Source organism: Fulmarus glacialis, unplaced genomic scaffold, assembly GCF_000690835.1.
Source record: "Fulmarus glacialis isolate BGI_N327 unplaced genomic scaffold, ASM69083v1 scaffold9041, whole genome shotgun sequence".
NCBI lineage: Eukaryota > Metazoa > Chordata > Aves > Procellariiformes > Procellariidae > Fulmarus > Fulmarus glacialis.
The window spans coordinates 10658-29301 of NW_009193422.1; the positions used below are offsets into that span (position 1 = coordinate 10658).

General features: G+C 40.2%; 1 protein-coding gene across 1 annotated transcript in view; it reads left to right on the forward strand.

The window, feature by feature from the left end:
- Positions 1-992: 992 nt before the first annotated feature.
- LOC104070025 (tyrosine-protein kinase FRK-like) overlaps positions 993-18644 on the forward strand; it is a gene marked incomplete at its 3' end in the record, with an annotated part of 31093 nt that continues 13441 nt past the window's right edge. Inside the window, exon 1 of the mRNA XM_009587449.1 lies at positions 993-1423. Coding sequence (XP_009585744.1) covers positions 993-1423 — 431 coding nt within the window. The remainder of the gene's footprint in view (positions 1424-18644) is intronic.

Consider the following 18644-nt stretch of genomic DNA (forward strand, 5'->3'; position numbering starts at 1 on the left):
TGCTCGGTCTGTATGCCAGGTTATAGGTGCTTTACAAATGGGAATATACCGGTCGACTTAGTTTCATTGGCTTAGTTGGTGACTGGAAGACAGACTTTTTTTTTATATGTGGTTGGTATAATTTGCTGACCACCCAGAGCAATTTTTTGGCTAGTGCCTTTGTTTCCTTAAAATGCAGAATAAAGAATGAATTAAAATCTATTGCTATATTACTGTAAACCCCATAACATTTATTTTTCCTTCCAAGAAGTGCCAAACCCAGCTCAAAAAAACCAAGAAGCCAGAGGACTGGTTTGAAGGGCGGGCACTCAGCTGGGGAAAGCTCCCGGGTGTGAGCAAGAGCAGAAGCTGCAGGTGCGCTCCAGGTGAGGGCGTCTGCCGGCCTCGGGCGAGCAAAGGCTTCCCACCGAGAACCGAGAACAGCCCAAACCAGGAAACAAAAAGAAATATTCAAGCTGTCCACGTCGGAGTCTGCTAAGGAAACAGGCAGGTCAGCTTGGTTAATCATTACCAAGACAGACTACGGACGTTTACTGATCATATGACAGGACCCTGTCTGAGATAAGAAAAAACCCATCCCATGCAGTAAGAGTTGAGAAGCCTCCCCTGCTTAGATGTTCTGACTTTATTGTTTCGCTGTGGGAGAAGAGGCTCCACGCTCCCCCGTTTTTCCCGGCGCTCAGCCCAGCCCAGCGGTTGTGTTGCTTTCCTGTTCCGAAGAGGAAGTGAGAAATTCCCTCCACATGTGCTCCAGCACTTGGATACTCAGGTTTCACTCCCGATCCAGGAGCCACCTGTAATGAGCTCTCAGTGGGGCTTGGAGAGGAGCTTCCAGCTGTGCCAAGAGTTGTTTCATTTTGTGCCAAAGGAGGAGGGGGAGAAGAAATCCTGCAAAACGCTAGAATGTTGATGGTGCAAAAATTGGTCTAAGAGTATCGCAACTGGGAAAAGCGAAAGAAAAGCAGAAGCAGAGGAAGGCACAAGGAGCCAGGATGGGAAACTTTTGTCAGAAGCACTGCGCCTGTTTGCAGCCCTACATCCCTTGCTTATTCTCAGGGAGAGACGGTGAGCAGGATGAGAAGGGTGGCCAAGTCTTCGCCAACCTTGCTGTGATAAGGCATGACTTCCAAGCAGGACAGAAAGACAGAGACAGTAAGATAAAAGAGAAACCTTTACCTCCACTGCCTGGCCAGCATTTGGTGAATATTTGCAGATTTGTGGCACTCTTTGACTACGAGGCTCGCACTGAGGAGGACTTGAGCTTCCGAGCCGGGGATAAGCTTGAAGTGCTGGATGCGTCCCACGAGGGCTGGTGGTACGCTAGGCTCCTCCTGCCAACAGGGTCAGTCTGTCCTGGCCGCAAGCTCCAGGGCTACATCCCTGCCAACTACATAGCTGCCGACCAGAGCATCGAAGCTGAGCAGTGAGTAACCCACGTAACGCACCCCGCAGTCTCTTTTCTGTTAGATTACATGGGTTTGGGGTAGGAGGTTACGGCCTTTTCTCTTGCTGGGTGGTACCCTGCCACACTCAACCTCCAGTGGTCCTACCAGTGACAGTGCTAGTCAGCATGTGCAAGCAGAAGACGCTGTGGTCACAAGAAAATAAATTACAAAAGGCAGAGTGTTGAGAGGTTTGTTTTGGTTTAAATAATTTCTCTCTCTGATACACCCTAATCACCTGTTTAAGAAGCATCTGGGAATATCAAGTTGGTTACCACTGTGATGGTTCATTATTTTTATTTGTATAACAGTAAGTGTGTGTCAGATGCTTCCCAGAGAGTGAAAAGATATGACCCCTGCCCCCTAACGAGCTGCAAAGTTATCAATTAATCAGAGTTTCAGGAAGCTGCCTTTACACCTTTAAATCTTCTTACAAATGATGAGTGAGTCTCTAACAGATAAGTTTTTTATAGTTTCCTCTAAATTATTTGTTTCTTCTCTGGAGCAAATCTCTATTCTCAGGAGATTAACTGGAGTAAGTATTGCAAAGGACAAAAGTGGATATAGCAACGGAGTACAAATTGAATTTGTTAAAGTTTCACAGAGTTTAATTATGCAGCCCGTGTTTTTCTGCCCCTTCAAAATATATCCAATCTTATTTAATATTCAGAACTAGAGCAAAAATCGCACAAAATCAGTTACTTGGCTCCCTAGTGAGGATGAGTAAGGTCTGAGTCAGCCTGGGATGCAGAGTTACTTATATGTGTTGCAGTCAGAAGCAGTGTTTGCTAAAATAGCTCTGACTGCAGTTCCAGAGGGATGTTTTGGCAAAAATGGTCAGTGTGGAAAGAGACAGGAGAAATGACATTCATTATTAGTCTCAGAATTAATTTTTACTTTAGAGGGATGATGTTGCAGCTTTTCAGTTACGTCTCATTTGGACCTGAAACATCACTTCTGATCTGATCTGCCCACCGTACTGCCTAGGGCTAGGAAAATTGGCTCAGATATGGTTATGCCAGTCTTTTATCAGCTGTAGGATTTGTGCTAGAGGCATCTTAGGGCAACTGTAAGATTCCTCTCTAACCTGAAGAACTTAATTTCTGGAGTCTGACCAGCTGTTTCTATTTCTGTCTTCAGGCAGACGACCCTTTCAATGGTCATGTTCAAAAGAATTCTTCCAATTGCAGAAATTAATCTGCAGGGGAGGCATTTTCTGAACCACTAGAGAAATGGTGGTAGGCTCTAATTCAACTCAGCTTGGCCTTTGCTCTCTTTCAAGAACTAGTTTTATTACAAGTCATCTAAGATTTCTGCTGGCTGTTAATACTTTTAAAGTAATTTTGCTCAGTTATACAACAAAGTTTCAGCTCTTAAGGTCCCTCTCACCTTTCTATACCTACAGCATCAAATATGGAGTTAACTTTGCCAAAGTGCATTGTTGCATAACCTCTGTTTTTTTCTTGTTACAGAATCGATTTTATTTTATTTTACTCTTTTATATACCTTTCTTCCTTTATTAATAAAGACTAAGTTTTGGCAAAAGATTTTTCTTTATAGATTGTTAACAGAGGAGGAAATGGAGAGATTTTACAGCTCAGATGAAGACATTCCTCCAAAATGTTTGACAAGTTTTTAGTTTTGTACCAAAGCTAATCTGGCCAAACATGTTGTCTTTCCTCAGATTTTCCTTCTAAGTCAGTTGGCTTTAGTGACCTTCAACAAAAATAAGTATTCAAGACTGCCTGCTGTCAGGCCACACAGATACCCTTTCGTATAACCATAGACTAACTCAGGTTGGAAAGGACCTCTGAAGGACATTTCAACCAGCCATCCCAACCCAAACATGGCCAAAATAAAGTTATACTCATTTGCTTAGGGCCATTTCCCATGAAACTTTTCACCCTGATGGTGAGGATTTTTTTCCCTTGTTTCCAATTGGAATATTCCTTGCTAGAATTTCCTCCAAGACTTCCCTTTCACCCACCCTCTACATTTCACACCTCTGTTATTGAAGTGAAACAATAAAAGCAACAGTAATGATGGTGTTTTAAAGAAATAACCATTGTTTTCCCTAAAGTAAAAGAATGAGGGTGAAAAAAGTTATTTTAATGTCTCTTTAATTAAAATTCCGTGCTTTAATCATATTCTCTGCCTGAAGTTTACATTTAACTTCTTTCATTTTTCAATTTTGATTTTAAATAGCTCTCACTTTTGGCTATGGCTCATGGCCATGATATTTGTGGAAAGAGGAAAAGTTTTTATTGCATCCCTTGTATCAGTCCTTTACGGTCCCAGCACAGAACCAACAAAGAATGGAAGACTTTTACAATCTCTATCACATGTTCACCTGCCCAAATGCACATACACCATGTATTTGCAGTGTGTTGTTTATGCTTTGCCAGGCACAGCTGATCAAGTCTTTGAGCTAGTTGAAGGCACATTCCCTAGCAACAGCTAGCTTCTGTATGTCTACAGAGACAATGGGAATTTTAGCTTATTTCTGGACTGATCTCCATCTTATTAGATCAAGGCAAACTGTCTAAACTGTTCTGGGAAACAGACTTAATTTGTGGTATAACTCTTAGGAAGCTTGGGAAGAAAACCAAACTGGCCATATTCTTTAGCAGCTGATTTCAGCGTGATTGTATATAAACTTTTTAAAAAATTGACATTCATATGCATGCATAAATACTCCATAAATTCACTTAAATAAAGGGATAGAGGGGCATGAAATATTCTATATGTCGTGGAATGACTTAGAGATGACAGGGCCACTATGTAAGTTTAGCCAATATATGCTTGAAAGCTGCGTGCGGAGCAGTCAAATTTCTTTTGCTAATCATTTCAGTTTTGCCTGTAGCCTTCAAGATGATTAACAACAAAATATATCTGGGCCTTTTTTTATCAACATTTTCACATGGTCTGTATTGCAGAGCCAGTTAGAGGTGGGTAAGTCCATCTGGATCTGTGTTGTCTATTCTGGCAGGTGATAGTGCTACGTAATTGCTTGTTCTCTGCAAGTGCTGCAGCAGACTATTCTGTCTCCTCGCTGAAGTGTCTGTGAATTTTTTCAGGGAGAAAGACTTTTTTGAACTTTTTGAACTTTTTTGAAGAAAGAGAATGAAGTAAAGTAAGAAGGAAAGTGAGAAACTTTTTTCGTCGTCCTCATTTAGGTAACAGTTTTTCTTCCTGGAAGTCTCTTTGACTCCATCCAGTATGACTGAGGTAGGGCTGATAAGGTGGATCAATAACTGGATGAAAGGGCAGAAAGGATGTGCAATATCTCCAGTCTGGGGAAACAAAAATTAAATACTATTTATAACAAAGGGAATTTTTGTGTATCCTTGGCTATCAGAATGTTCAAGCAGAACTGAGAAAGAATGATATTTCTTTACTGTGTTGCTTTCCTTAGACCACAGTTTATTGGTAGAAATTGTATGCTAAAATTGAAGGGAGACTTTGTTTATATTATATTTTGCTAACATATTATAGTCATATTATATAATATAACTAATTTATACCAAAAGTCAAACACTTCCTATTTGTGCATGATATCTCAAAAAAAGTTTCTCTTGCTTCCTTCCTTTGGCTTGAGTGATCCCTTCCAGTGTGAATGACTTGGATGAAATCAGTAACATACATGTGAATAGCAGAAGGGGGAAAAAAGGTAAATCCATGGCTTGGGTTCTGCCTGCTGCAGCACTGTAGTCTAAATGTGTACTGGATAAGATTAAATACGTCCAAGGAATGCACACCTGCTAGCGTGAAGGCCGTTTTGAACAGACTGGGGAAACAAGGCCCTTCATTTTTATATTTACCAGTAAAGCATCTTCTTATTGCTGATCTTTTCTAGCACCTGCAGTGCTCCTTATACTAACAACAACATGTCAGGTGGAGGGATTGTGAAGGGATTGTGCCTAGTGTCTCTGGAGACAGGTGTGTGCTCCTGGCCCTTACTGGGATAGGTGGGACGAGGCAGCTGGGGAGTGGAAGCATTTGGCTAGCCAACCATAGTCGCACAGTGAACTTCCACTTCATGAGGAAATAAATGTTACTACAAAAATGTTACTTTGCTTAATATCTGACCAAAAGCAGATGCAGACTACACTAATGATAAATTAGGAACTGTAAGAACACTTGCTGCTTTTCTTCTCTCTGCATCACAGGTAGCAGTCAAAACCCCAAGCCAGACAGATTTTTCATTTCCAAGAAGGTTTGAATGAGGTTGTATCTGCCACATCCCATGACTTTGGAATGCTCTTCTTTCTGGGTTTAGACACATAACATTTAGAAAAAAGAAAGCAAAAAATGCAATTGAAGATACAGTCACATAGCAAAGGATGATTGGAAAGAGCAATTCAACTAACACCAAAATCTGAATTAAAAGATATAAATTTCCTTGGCAAGGAGTGTGACCTTCCTGTCTCTGTGCTCTTTCTGTGCCTGTTATTCTGCACTATGAACAGGAACCATAGTAACACATTCACCTGCCCTTATTTTATTACTGCCAGTTGTTTTAACTAAACAAGAAAATGGCATAGTGCAAATTGTTATGGACAACAAATATAGCCCAGCTGTACAGTTAATTTTAATGAAGCAAAAATAAAAAAAAAACCCTCACTGTTGGAGTGACATGAATTCTTTTTTTCTAGAGGAAAGGTGGAGTGTTGTTAGAGGGGGCTCTCACCTGCCATCCTGATGGACCTGTTGGCTGTTTATTGAAAATCAACTTCATTCCATATGTTCATGCCAACATTATTGACACAAGACTGCTGTGCTGAGGGAAGTAAATCCACACAAATTCCTAGTAGATTAGGTCAAAGAAGATCACAGCAATTTTAACTTTTGCCAGTTTCAGAAACATTCCTTATTTCAGAGAGTTTTCTTATGTAGGTATTTCCCAGCTGGTGGAAACCGAGCCCCAGACCTAATCAATGAAACTTCACCCCTCAATTCCACAATGAGTTTTTTAAACCACCCTTGAAAGCAGAAGTGACTTGCAGGTTATTTTTGTCAATCTCCATAATTCCTTCACCTTCTGAGACCTGACTCAGCTTTAACTATTTCATACATTGACTGAATCTGAGTTACTACACGTGATCAATAAAGCATTCCCTGGCCTGACCTGTTTCAGACTTTCTGCAAAGTCAGGCTTATGGGGTTTCTTTGGTTCATGTGGGTCATTTTTTAAAGGGGTATTTAGAGCCAAAATGTCTAGAGGCTTTGTTTAAAGTGAAACCTTAGATTCTGCTGAACACCTCAGAAAACTGAATGTAATCCACCGTGGTTTCTGTGTGCTCCCTCTCTCTCTCTCGTAATTCCACTCTCTATTACAGTACAAACTCCTGAGGACACCACCAGAATCAGCAGAAACCTTTGTACCAAAATAAACTTGTAAAAACTGTTCATTGCTAACACGACTACACAAAGTAGTAGTAGGTTGTGCTCACATTCTTGGAACCTGTTATGTTGAGTACGAAAGCTATTCTCATATAGTTTTTGGTAGAAAAGGTTTCTTTATCACCAAAATATGTGTTTATTATAAATAATTGAAATGACTGTATGTGAACTCATTTGAAATTCCATCTTTTCTTTCAATTGATATACTTTATGTATGTGCTTTCGTGTGTGCATGCACGTGTACACACACACAACATGGAGAAAGTTTATAAGACTAATACTTTTAAGACCATGCAAAACAGCCCTATGAGACAAGGTATGTATTGCAAAGCCAGAAGATCATACTTTTGATGTTTTTTGACCTTGTGTTCATAGCATCTGAAGAAGCCAAAGTTTGGAACTGCCGTGCGTGTTTTGGAGTGCCTCTCTTGAATTCAGATGATTGAACACTACAAAAAGACCATGAATTTAATCACTTTTAACTTCTTTAATTGTAGTTGAGCATTCCAGTGCTGTCTTCAAGCACATCTCAAACTTTGTCTTCATTTCTGCTCGTTCTTAAATAAGCAAAGATACACTGAACACAAAAGGAGATAGTTTATAGAACTGTGAAGTGTCAGATTTTGTCTAGTGCCAGCAGTATTTACACATCCATGTGTATACCCATGTCCAGAAAATGTGTGTCTCTGCTCAGAAAGGTGGAAGGAATTATGGCATTGTAGATGAGCAGTTCATGCAAACTTGTCTAATTTAGGTCACCTATTTTCTGGCAATGTGGTTTTCTAAATATACAACATTGTCCATTCAAATTCTGAGAAATGAAGAAATGTCTTTCTACATTGTCTTTATTTGAAATTAATGTGTACATTATACATTATAATCATTATGTACTAGTTTCCATTACCCTGTTGTGAAAGATTTGACAATGAATCATGTGAAGACCAGAAACAATATCCTTAAAACCTGCAAACATAGCCAGTTAGCTTTTCTTATGGCACTGTGAAACCCAGGTGGCCTTTTCAGTGCCTTTTAGAAAAACAAAGACCATATACTGGTCAGAATAACTCAATAGTCCTGTTTGATGTTTTTTCTTCAGACTCAGTAGGAATAAGCGTTGTGTGTGCTAGCCTAGATTAGTTGGTTTTGAGCAATGTTGTTGGCAAAAACATTCACCAGATATTGTACAATGGTTACTGTTTCCTCAATAGTTGTCTTTGATGGCTCTCTGCGCAGCACAATACAGAGCTGTGCAGACCTGAGTGATCTCTGAGCAGATTTAGAACTGAAAAATAGTAACCAACTGTTCAGCCAGGCTAAGAAGTCATAAAGCTGGGCTGATTTTAAACGAACTGGGTCAGGTATCTCTGTCTAGAATTATTTTGTAACATGTAAAAAGCACTGTTGGTTATAGAAGACTTTGGGGCTTTCTTTGTGTAGGATCCTATCTGTACTGAAGAGATTAAGTCATAAAAACATAAGAGATAGATACCTACGAGGTCAAACCAATGGCCTCTCTAGCCCCGTTGTTCTGTTTCAGAAAGGATTTTATGAAAAGTGCACAGGCCCATCCACTTTCTTTGATCTGTTCCCTTTGTACTTCACCAGAGGCTGGAACTGTTGTATAAGCAATGTCAGAGGGTACATCACTGCCATGTCTAATTACAGACCTATTGTCAGGTCTGTTTAGCAAAAGCGTAGGTGTTGACACTGCACAATTCTTTATTTCTGTCTGTGGGCAAAGAACAAGCTATTAGGAAAAAAACTAAACCCTACAAAATACCCTCTCATCTCTGCAGAAAGTTTTATATTCCTGAACAAGTGTTTGGCTTTTTTTTCCGGACTGGTGATTGCTTAGTCATAAGTGACTTAAAAAAACCCACGCTCAAAATAAATAGGCACAAAAGGAAATGGTAGCACTGCACAGGTCCCTGTGAAATTCAGGGACCGGTCCTTTACAGACCACACCTATCTGCCCTACCTACCGTAATGCACCCTAGTCAGCCCGGGCTGCAGACCTCAGTGACTTCACCCTCACAGATTTACCCATCAACTCATTTTGCTTCCTACCAAAGATGCAGAACTAAACCCAGGATGTGTCCTATTATTATCTTACAGAATTTCTTTTCTAACATGAGGCTACAGCAGAGATGCTTTGTGCAAACATTATAATAATGATGCAGCCTTCCAGTAGCCTAGTTTAGACAACACAAAATTTATCTGCACTTTAATTTTAAAACAGATTAGTAGAGAAAATATGATTAATCAGGATTCAGATGTTTTTCTGTAATAAATTTTTTTGTTCCTTTTCAATTTGTGCAAGCAAAGTATGCATAGCAAAGAATAGAAAGAATATAATTTATTAGGTGATCTTTAAAAAAATGACAAAATATTATTACATATTTACTACTACATGAAAGAGGAAAAAACAATTTTCAGTGATTTTTAAATAGTACTATATGGGACATATTTGAAGACCCTTCTCGTGTTAGAACTTTAAAAATAAGAGATTAAACTTCTTTAGTTAAGAAGCTTATTCTTCATCGGAGTTTTCTTAAATGTTGACATTCAGGTTTGCACATCATAACCGTGTAAAAAAACCCAGAAGAGTTACATGGAATTAGAGTGGAAATCTACATCTTTGCAGTTTTCAGTTCTCCACACATGCCTAGAATTAATTTGGAAAGAGCTTTTCAGAAGATCAAACAAAATATTGATCATGAAGGCATTCCTTTTCTTTATCACTTAAACCAAATAGAAATACATACGGGTTTCCTGTGCTGGTACACTAATCTTAATCAATGAAAACTGGAAAAACAAAGCAGTGAATTAAATAATAAGTGATGGTTCCACAAAAGATTGCACTAATTGACATTTCATTACTTCTATGGAGACTACTCTATAATTTATAATAATTTACACTATAAATTTATCTGCAGCAACATTGGTAAACATTTTCCCTTAGCTTTCTCTCACTAAAGCAGATATATTACTAGTTTAATTAATAAAATTTTTCTGTATTTATAGCGCAAACGATTTTGTAGCACACCTTTTCAAACCTCACTGCAAAAGAAGAGAAAAAAAGAAATCTGAGACTTGCACATGGGAATGAATATATGCCATGAATTTCAGAAATGATGAGAACTCACAAACCTCAATCTTCCTTTTGAAACTACCGATCTTTTCACTTAGTGGAAATCTCTCTAAGGGTATATGGAAGGATTCTGCTCCTCTAAGGGTGTGTGGTGAAAGGAGCCATACACAAGAAGATGCAGAGACAAACCCGAGAGACACGTGAGAAGGGAGGTGGTGATGAGGACAAGCCTGCTCAGTCGCACTCACCGATAAGGGTATGCGGAGTGTGGGAATGTTTCTTTTTCAGGAAGATTATCTGAGGACCTTGCCAATCAGGAAAGGAAGGGAGACAAACACAAAGAGACACCAAACCTGACCGATCAATGTTAACAAAGACAATAATCAGAAATAAACCCGGTCAGTCGCACTAATTGGTGGGCTATCAAGAAACAGCAGGCAAACTTGGTCTTTGCAACTGATAAGGATGCAAACCTGGGGGTCCAGAATGTTGGAGGGGGGTCTGTGGGGCTATGTCAAGTGAGGAAGCAAGGTTTAGGGAGAAGGGATCGGGGAGGAACAAAGAGGGGGTAGACAGAAAGGGATGTATAAAAGGTGCTGTTCACATGTAAACAGGGCCAGTCAGTGCACTTGTTTGGCTGAGCCCTGCGCCTGGTCACCACAGGCTTCTCGTTAAATCCTTTCTTGGCTGTCTCTGTGTAACCTTACCCTCTGTCCCAGGTGTGAGTGCACTAAGGACTAAGTGCCAGCTACTGGGGGGACTGGTGTGACTGGGTACTGGGCCAGCAGCTGGAGTCAGAGCCGGGGTGTAGGTGTCCCTGGCCTGTGGTCTCAGCTGCTGGAGTGAGTGGGGTCCCAGTGCCAGATGCTGGAGTGGGTGGGGGTCTTGGCCACTCGAAACCAGCTGCTGGGGGGACCGGCGTGCGTGAGGCGAGTGTGGGTAAGAGGGGCTGGGATCAGGGCAGGGTTGTTGGATGGAGAGGTGGGCTGTGCTGGTATTTGAGGGGGGGATCCACAAACGTGCATTTGTGAATTCACAATATGCTTGTGAATCTAGAGAGCGTGTGTGTGCGTGCGCCGTCACTAGTCACCTTCTGGCTCTGCCAGCCGAAGAGGAGGAGGAGGGGACTGTGCTTGATTTTGTGCGAGTCCTGTACATGGGCGCTGTTGAAGGCAGCGCCTTGTCTGTGGCAGTCTGTGTGACCGGCCGTGTCAGCGTCCTCTCCGTGTGTCTGTGTGTCTCTGGGACACATGCTCAGCTTCACCGCTGGTTGAACCTGCAAACGGGAAAGCGGCAGCCACATCCCTCAGCCTGGGCAGAGACCCTGTGTCCCCGGGCCGGGCTCCAGCAGCCGAGCAGGAGGTCCCTGGGCCGCAGCGGCTGGAGGAGGTGGCCCCTCCTAAATCCCCTTGGTGGTCTCCTTTACCTCTACTTCAAAAAAGAGGGTCTTGGCTTTCTGTTCCTTTTATTGTATGCTTTTCCCAAATTCCTACAGATTTATGAATGTTTAGAAGTGTGTATATATTGTCAGCCACTGACATGGATGAATCAGTATCATTTTTATCCATAGAAAGTCACCTGATGTTTTTTGCTGTTCCAGAATGACAACTTCATTAGCTTGGAAAGATAATCATTAGTTTTCTGAATACCTGCAAGGAAAGAAAAGAGAAAATGAGATCTTGTGGTTATTACAGAGCTAAAATGCTTGAAAAATCACCCAGAAACTTCTTTTGATGCCAACACACCTTTCTGACATGATGTTGTGATCTCTTACAAAGGAAAACGTGTGTGTGGGTCTTGGGCTGATAATATACACACTCATACGGAGTTCAGTGTGCTCCAGCTTTACTTCTGGAAGTCAGAGGTGTCCCATCTGTCGCCCTGAAAAGGTTACCCTGAAAACTGCGAGACCATTTTGTTAAGAAATGTGTCCCCATGTGAAAGAACCGTGCTGTCCTTTGGGTCAGGGTCACCTGGGGATGCCTGACTGCACAGTCCCTTTCCGAGTACCCCTGGGGACAGAGTGACCTGCTTGTTCTCCACTGAAAGTTGACCTGAGAGAGGGCACAAGTCTTCTCAGACTGCTGGCCATAGGCTGAGGATGTATGTGCCCGAGAGGATGTCCAAGAGAGAACTCTGCACAAAATGGATGGAGAGGTCTGCTCTGCCACCCGTGTCCTGTGCAGGCAAGGGGGGCTTTTTGTTTCCAAGGGTTTCTGTTTTACTTCGGTACTGAGGTGAGTTTCCCTGTGAGAAAAGAAAATAATTTCTCAGGAATGACTTTCTCAAGAAAATCAATTGAGGGCTTTTGGAAGCTGTAATGGTTTAAATGAATGTATGATTGAACATTTTCTTGTCCTTTTGAGTTTCCCTTAATGTTAAATCAATTGGTGTTATTAGTGTTCTCTGTACCATGTTAACGTTAAGGCTACCTCAAGGTTTCAGCTTTGTTCCTCAGTTGTTATGAATAGCAGAGTTATTGCTACTTTTAGAGTATATTATGGCAGTATATCAGTACTTTTATTCATGTATGTGTTAACAAATGCATACAGGTACTACTAGCATTGATGCAAGATTTTACAACGCTGTTTGGAAGACTCTATGCAGCAGAAATAGGGTCTGAGGAACACATTTTAAGTTTTTTTAAAAGAGGTGATTATATGGCTGTATTTCACACCCAACGTCCCAAAGCAATGGCCATTAAAGCCAATGGTAGCCTTTCACTGACTCCAAAGACAAGTTGTTTTAGAACAAGTTTTAAATGCAATTAAGTCCTTATCCAGGTACAAAACCACTACTGGGAACAAACTTTTGTGATTGACTTTAATCTCTTAAATTGGAGAAATACCAGGGACTTACGTAACTAAAACACCACAGAAAAAGTAATATGATATCACTTTCATCTACCATTTATTTTCTTACATAGAAGAACTTCAGGGCAGATTAAATAATACAGCATGCAGATGACCAATATTGTGGAAAATGAATGGAAATGTTGAAATTAATTACACAATAGTGAAGCGGGGGCTCATGGGATGAGATTTATTTATGGAGATTTCTGCAAATTAACTCTATCAGATTGTGATTTGGTTGCTGGTTTATTATCTTTTGTTCCTGTTGTGCGGTGAAACTAGTATTGGGTGAGCTACGCTAATTTACAGAGCTCATGCACTTGGCCTTGTAATACTATCCCTACAGGAGAAATAGTCACTTCCCAGTCATCACGGAGAGCAAGAGTAGCCAAAGGTGCAATGGTTTGCAATGGTTTGTAATCCTGAAGCAGACTCAGAGCAAATTAATTTCCATGTAGCAGTCAACTGCTATTATCAACTATTGAAAAATTAATGTAGTATTACGCATAATCCCTTACAACAGAATCACATGACAGAACAGTTACGACCTGCTGAAGTACTTACTAAAAAGGTTTATACACAACGTGTTATGGACTTTTTAGACTAATGCCCAAATAAGCTTTGTGTTTACGTTTACAAGACAGTAAATTTGTTCTAGACTGTAAGAGGAAATGCCTACCCCTGTGGTGGGTTTTATCACAGTTACTCACTGTTGAACGTTACCTTATCCAAACAATCCCACGCAGTTACTTACTGTAAAAGTCCCTAAAGCCCTGGCAGGCCCTTTCTTTAGGGCACAGCTTATTATTTCTAACAAAAACAACAGAGTAACACAAAACAAAGGTATTTCTTACACCAAAACAGTCTTTAGAGCCTCAGAGTCCTTTTTGACACATCTGCTGCCCTCTTCTCACAAGATAATAATCTCCTGCAGTTTCTTCAGCTGGGCCCCCAGTGACTTGTTAGTGCAACCTGGGGCTCCTTTTGGTCTCAGGTATACACAAGGTCCGTCTGCCAGGGTAGGCGGGTGTTTCACACGTTTGCTGTGGTTACATTACAGTCATGGGGATTGTGTGGAGTAAGCTACTGTTCAGCGCTAGAGTCAACTTTTCGTCGAGTAGTAAAATTAAAACAATTTTTTTTAAAGGCACTACGCAATCTAAGTGTGGCAAATCTGGTCCTTGAGTCTAGAAGTATAAAGCTTTTTTTCTGGCAATGACCTGCAATTTCCCATCTTGCTAAAAAGAAATGGTAGCAAAGGTTCTGCCTAATTTTGGTGGTAGTTCATGTACGTTCAGTTCCAAAAAGGATTAACTGTGTTGTAACAGTGGTACGTTCTCCAAATTACTGTATGTAAGCATCTATGCACATTGTATATTCCAGCAAAACAGTGACCATGGTATGTTAGAGGCATAAGTTTAAATTGCCTCATTTTAACTAAAGAGCCCCTGTTTCATGGATGAATGTATCACTTGTGCTCTAGTGTTCACGTTCGTGATCAAATAAGTATGGGAAGAGAGAAAGGAAAAAATGGCTCCCTTCTCCTGGAAGAAAGAAGCAGCCATGTTTCTCGCGAGTCCTTCATTTTGTATCAAATAAAAATATTTAACATGGCCTGAAACAAAATGAAAGGTATTGCTTGGTTGTATCATGTCTTCAGGTAACTTAATCCTTTCTGAACAAAATTGAAAGAAAATACTATATTTTCTTACATTTTGATGGAAACTCCATTTGAAAACAGAAATAAAAAAACTTTAAATTTGAAAATTTTTCAAATTGAGTACCTTCACAAGTTAAGCTATAATATTTTGGTTAGAAAACATATGGAGAAGTAGAACTCAATTTTCTTTCCCTTTTTTTTGCTTCTATGTCTCTTCTGTTACCACCTCTTATATTCTGCTATCTCACCAACAAAACTATCGCAAGTCTAACATAAATTTAGTATTTATGGAAAAACGCCAACTAGTCAGCTATAATCTGTTGACAAGAACATTAGCAAAATGTTATCCAAAAGCCAAGAGCAAAATGGGACCTGTTATTTTCCAAAACTGTGTATTTCGCATTGTAATGGTTATTTAAAGAAAAATCACACTGTTGATCTCGAAATACGGAAAATACAGCGGAACTTAGAGTGTGTTGCTACAGACGGACTGTCACTTTCAAACATACAGGCAGACTTCTACATACATACATAACATAAACTAATGCTGCTCTGTTGTTTTGATAGATCTCTGCTGCTTACGTAGTGTAGAAATGAGCCTTTAGTTTTTCACATCTATTCACATGTTCTATGTTTTCCCCCTTGGGAAGAAAAACAGACTTATTCCACCCACTGTCATTGTGAAAAGACTCAGAAGCTCCAGGTCCCACACACAATGCATGTGGACAGTCTTCATTTTAGTTTTTGATAAGTTATTCAACAACAAGGATCCGAGCAATGTACATGACTCAGATCTTTACGTATGAAGCAAATTCATTGTGGTTGTGAAAGGTTAAGTGTGCTGCCCTACATAAACATGCCTGAAAACCTGAATTTCTAGTTTCACTTGGAGGAAACTAGTTTCTGATTATGGTAAATAAGTAATCAGAACTGAGCTGTGTCACTATACATGTACATTTTGAATGATTTTTTATTTCAAGTATTGTCCAAGTCAGGTACTTTCTGCAGTGTGTTAAGATTTTAATTGATTTACTTATGTAGATACAGAAGGCTGTTATTACCTAAACATTTTTTTAAAGACTTTGTCTGACTCACTTGTTACTGATGGTACTTTGGTAAGTAAGGTTTAAACCAGTACATTTAGCGGTGACCCCTAGTCAATAAATATATGATGAAAATGAATGTTAAGGTATTCTCTTGGCAAGTACAAACATGAATGGTGTGATGAACTAAAAAAGGGAAAGGGAGAAGATCCTTACAGTGAGAGTTAGTCTGTGAAATTGGTTCAAGAGATTTTCTGTGAAATTGTTTCCCCAAGCAGGACTGAAATCGCTGCCAAAGACACATGCCCTGCGGGAGCAGGGTAAGCTGGAAATCAGCATTTGCTGAGCAGGTGCTGCAGCAGGTTATAGCCCTTGGGCAATAAATTCAGTCCTCAGTTTTGTCTTGTCTTTATTTTCTCTTCATCATTGCCTGTTAGCTCTGACTTTCTCCCTTCTCTCCCTCCATCTGCTTGACAATATTCTCTGGTCCTCTCTGCTTTGAATTTTTACTGTCCTGTTTTCTCCCTCCCTCCTGTAGTGTCCTATGCATTCCTTTATCGTTGGCTTTAAATTCCTTCCTCTTAAATTTTGTCCTTGTCCCATGCATCCTTCAGTATCTGATAATAAATGACAATGAGAGATAGACAGCATTAAAAACAATCCCAGGCAAGCCTGTAGAAGGAAGTAAGGAGGAAGGGCTCTGTTTCCAAAGGACCAGAAACCCAATCTTAGTTTTTCCAGCCTCTGCACAGTGAAAGTCTGCAAGCCCTAGAGTAATCCTGGAGCTTTCACTATGTGGATTCTTGTGCCGTATCTGGGAAGGCTTGTGTTTTTGAAAACGCTCATGAAAGGAATCTTTTGCAAGTTTTCATCTTCATGGTTTAGCCTGACTACAGATTTTTCTGGTTTTTTTTTTCAAACACCATCATTGCGTTCACTGTAGACTATAAAGGGAAAATTGAAGCAGCCAGTGCTCATCTCCCACGCTCTCCTTCATGCACGCAGTTCATCATTTGTAAAGCACATCTGTTTCTTGACTATGTTATAGCTGGAAGGGTTTCATCTTTGCAGTGATATTTCCTAATTTCTTGAAATGTCAGCTCTTGGAGAAATGATATTACTTCATTAGTCTTATAATTAAGGCAGCCTAATATTTTCTATCAGAAGAGTCTGTTTAGTTGCTTGTAATTTTTCCAGGCTTTGCCTGATTGGATGTGAATTTTCCAGGGTTGATACCAGGCACAGGCTGCCTCTTTTTCTCCCTGAAAGCAAAAACGTGGCTCAGAACAATACGAGAAATCCATTGTGCATGTACTTTGGAGGAAGGGCTTGATACTACCAAGTGTGTGCTTTTTTGCTATCTAAGAAAACTTTGCTTCAAACTACCCAAGACTTTGAAAATAAAATTGCCCCTTATATGTGGTATCCAAACATATTCATTAGAATTTGACAGCTGCATTCTGTTTTTCTGATATTTTGGGAAAACTGAGCACGTGCTTGGAGCCTTCCTCTCAGCGCAGAGGGGACGTCCTGATGGCGCCCTTGGTAAACTTCTGTCCCTGCTTCTGCACTAATGTTTACCCACAGCAGACTGCAAACCTGGCATGGATTAAAAGCTGGCTCAGCAGCCCGCTTTGTCCTGCACAGATGACAGCAGTGAAGAGTGGCGCATGCAAGCCTGTTCAGGTTTCCATGTGCTGAGTAAGGGCACTGGTCACAGGACGGTCATATGATGAAAGTAATTGAATAAGACCCTGGAAGATCTGTCTGTCTCTCTTCCTCTGTCTCTTTAGCTTTTCATACATCTCTCCTTGTCTTCTGTGACACAGAAGTTAGCAGCTATTGCTCTCTGGATAAACTACTACATACTGTATGATGCTAAATTCCCCAAAAGGTAGGCCCTAGGCATTTCAAATTGGACATCCAAAATTAGTAGAAAATGCTTATAATAATGCCTTATTGCCTTAGTCCCTTTCTGTGATGTTTCTCCACTGTAAAAAATATTTTACAAGCAAAAGTGCCACAAAAAGAAATTAACAAATGTTCGTAAAGTACTCAGATATTATGGTCATGAACACTGTAATAGAGGCTGCTAGGAAATTAGCCATTCATGTAATTTTATAACTTGTATTGAGAGCAGAGACTAAACAATGTATGGTAAATAAACTATCTACGCAATGACAAAAAAAATAGAGTGTAACTATTCAGTGAGCAGCATTCGTATTAACACTGTAGGAAACAGTAGACGTGGCCATGTAATTAAAGATGGTATCATACTGGATTTTCCTGAAAATGGCTGAGTAGATGCCGTGAAAGCAATATTAATATTGCCATCTCCTAGCTTTGGGGTTCTTGACTTTGCAGCTACAGCTTTCTATGACTGTAGATTTTGAGGCATTTAAAATCTAAAATTTATATACTCTTGAAGCTTTTCTTTATTTGTTTTAGCTATTGCACAAGCTTTCTGCATTCCAGAAGAAACTGGGATATATTTGGTTTCAATATATACAGTATCTATTTTTCTTTGTCCTCACCCAAGACTTTTGCTCTAATTGCAGTAATTCTTTGCTCTTCTTAGTCTAGAAAATCTTTTATTCTCCTCATAGCCTAGCACTACAGACACAGTAAACACAATCCATTTAGTCTACTGGAGGGCCAGGTAACCTGTTTGTCATCATAATTTCTTCCATAACGGAGAGTTCTGGTAGGGAACCACAGGAATCGCAACAAACCCTCCCAGCTGCTGAGATTTAGCAGGCTTGTGAGATTTACGCTAACACGAGAGGGTAAGTCCCAGTTGCAAGCACTTATGAAAAATGAGAAGTGAGATGCCCTCATGCCACAAAGTGCTGATCCAGGATAGGATCATGATGTCCATTTTAACGTCCTCAGTGTTTTTGAAAATAAATTTCATGTGACCGATTTCCTGCTATTTCTTCTGTTATGCCTCCACGCTCTTTGAATGACCTTGCCATGTAGTCCTTCTCAGCAATTTTCTCCCCTTTCCTCCCCCCTCATTCCTGTAGTAATGATCACAGTTTCTATCTGTGGCTATACCTTACTGCTGACTCAGCACTCAGGATTTTACCTTTTAGTTGGGCATTCACAAAATTCAGAGTATGTCATGGACCTCTGCCTTTAGCCTTATCTTAC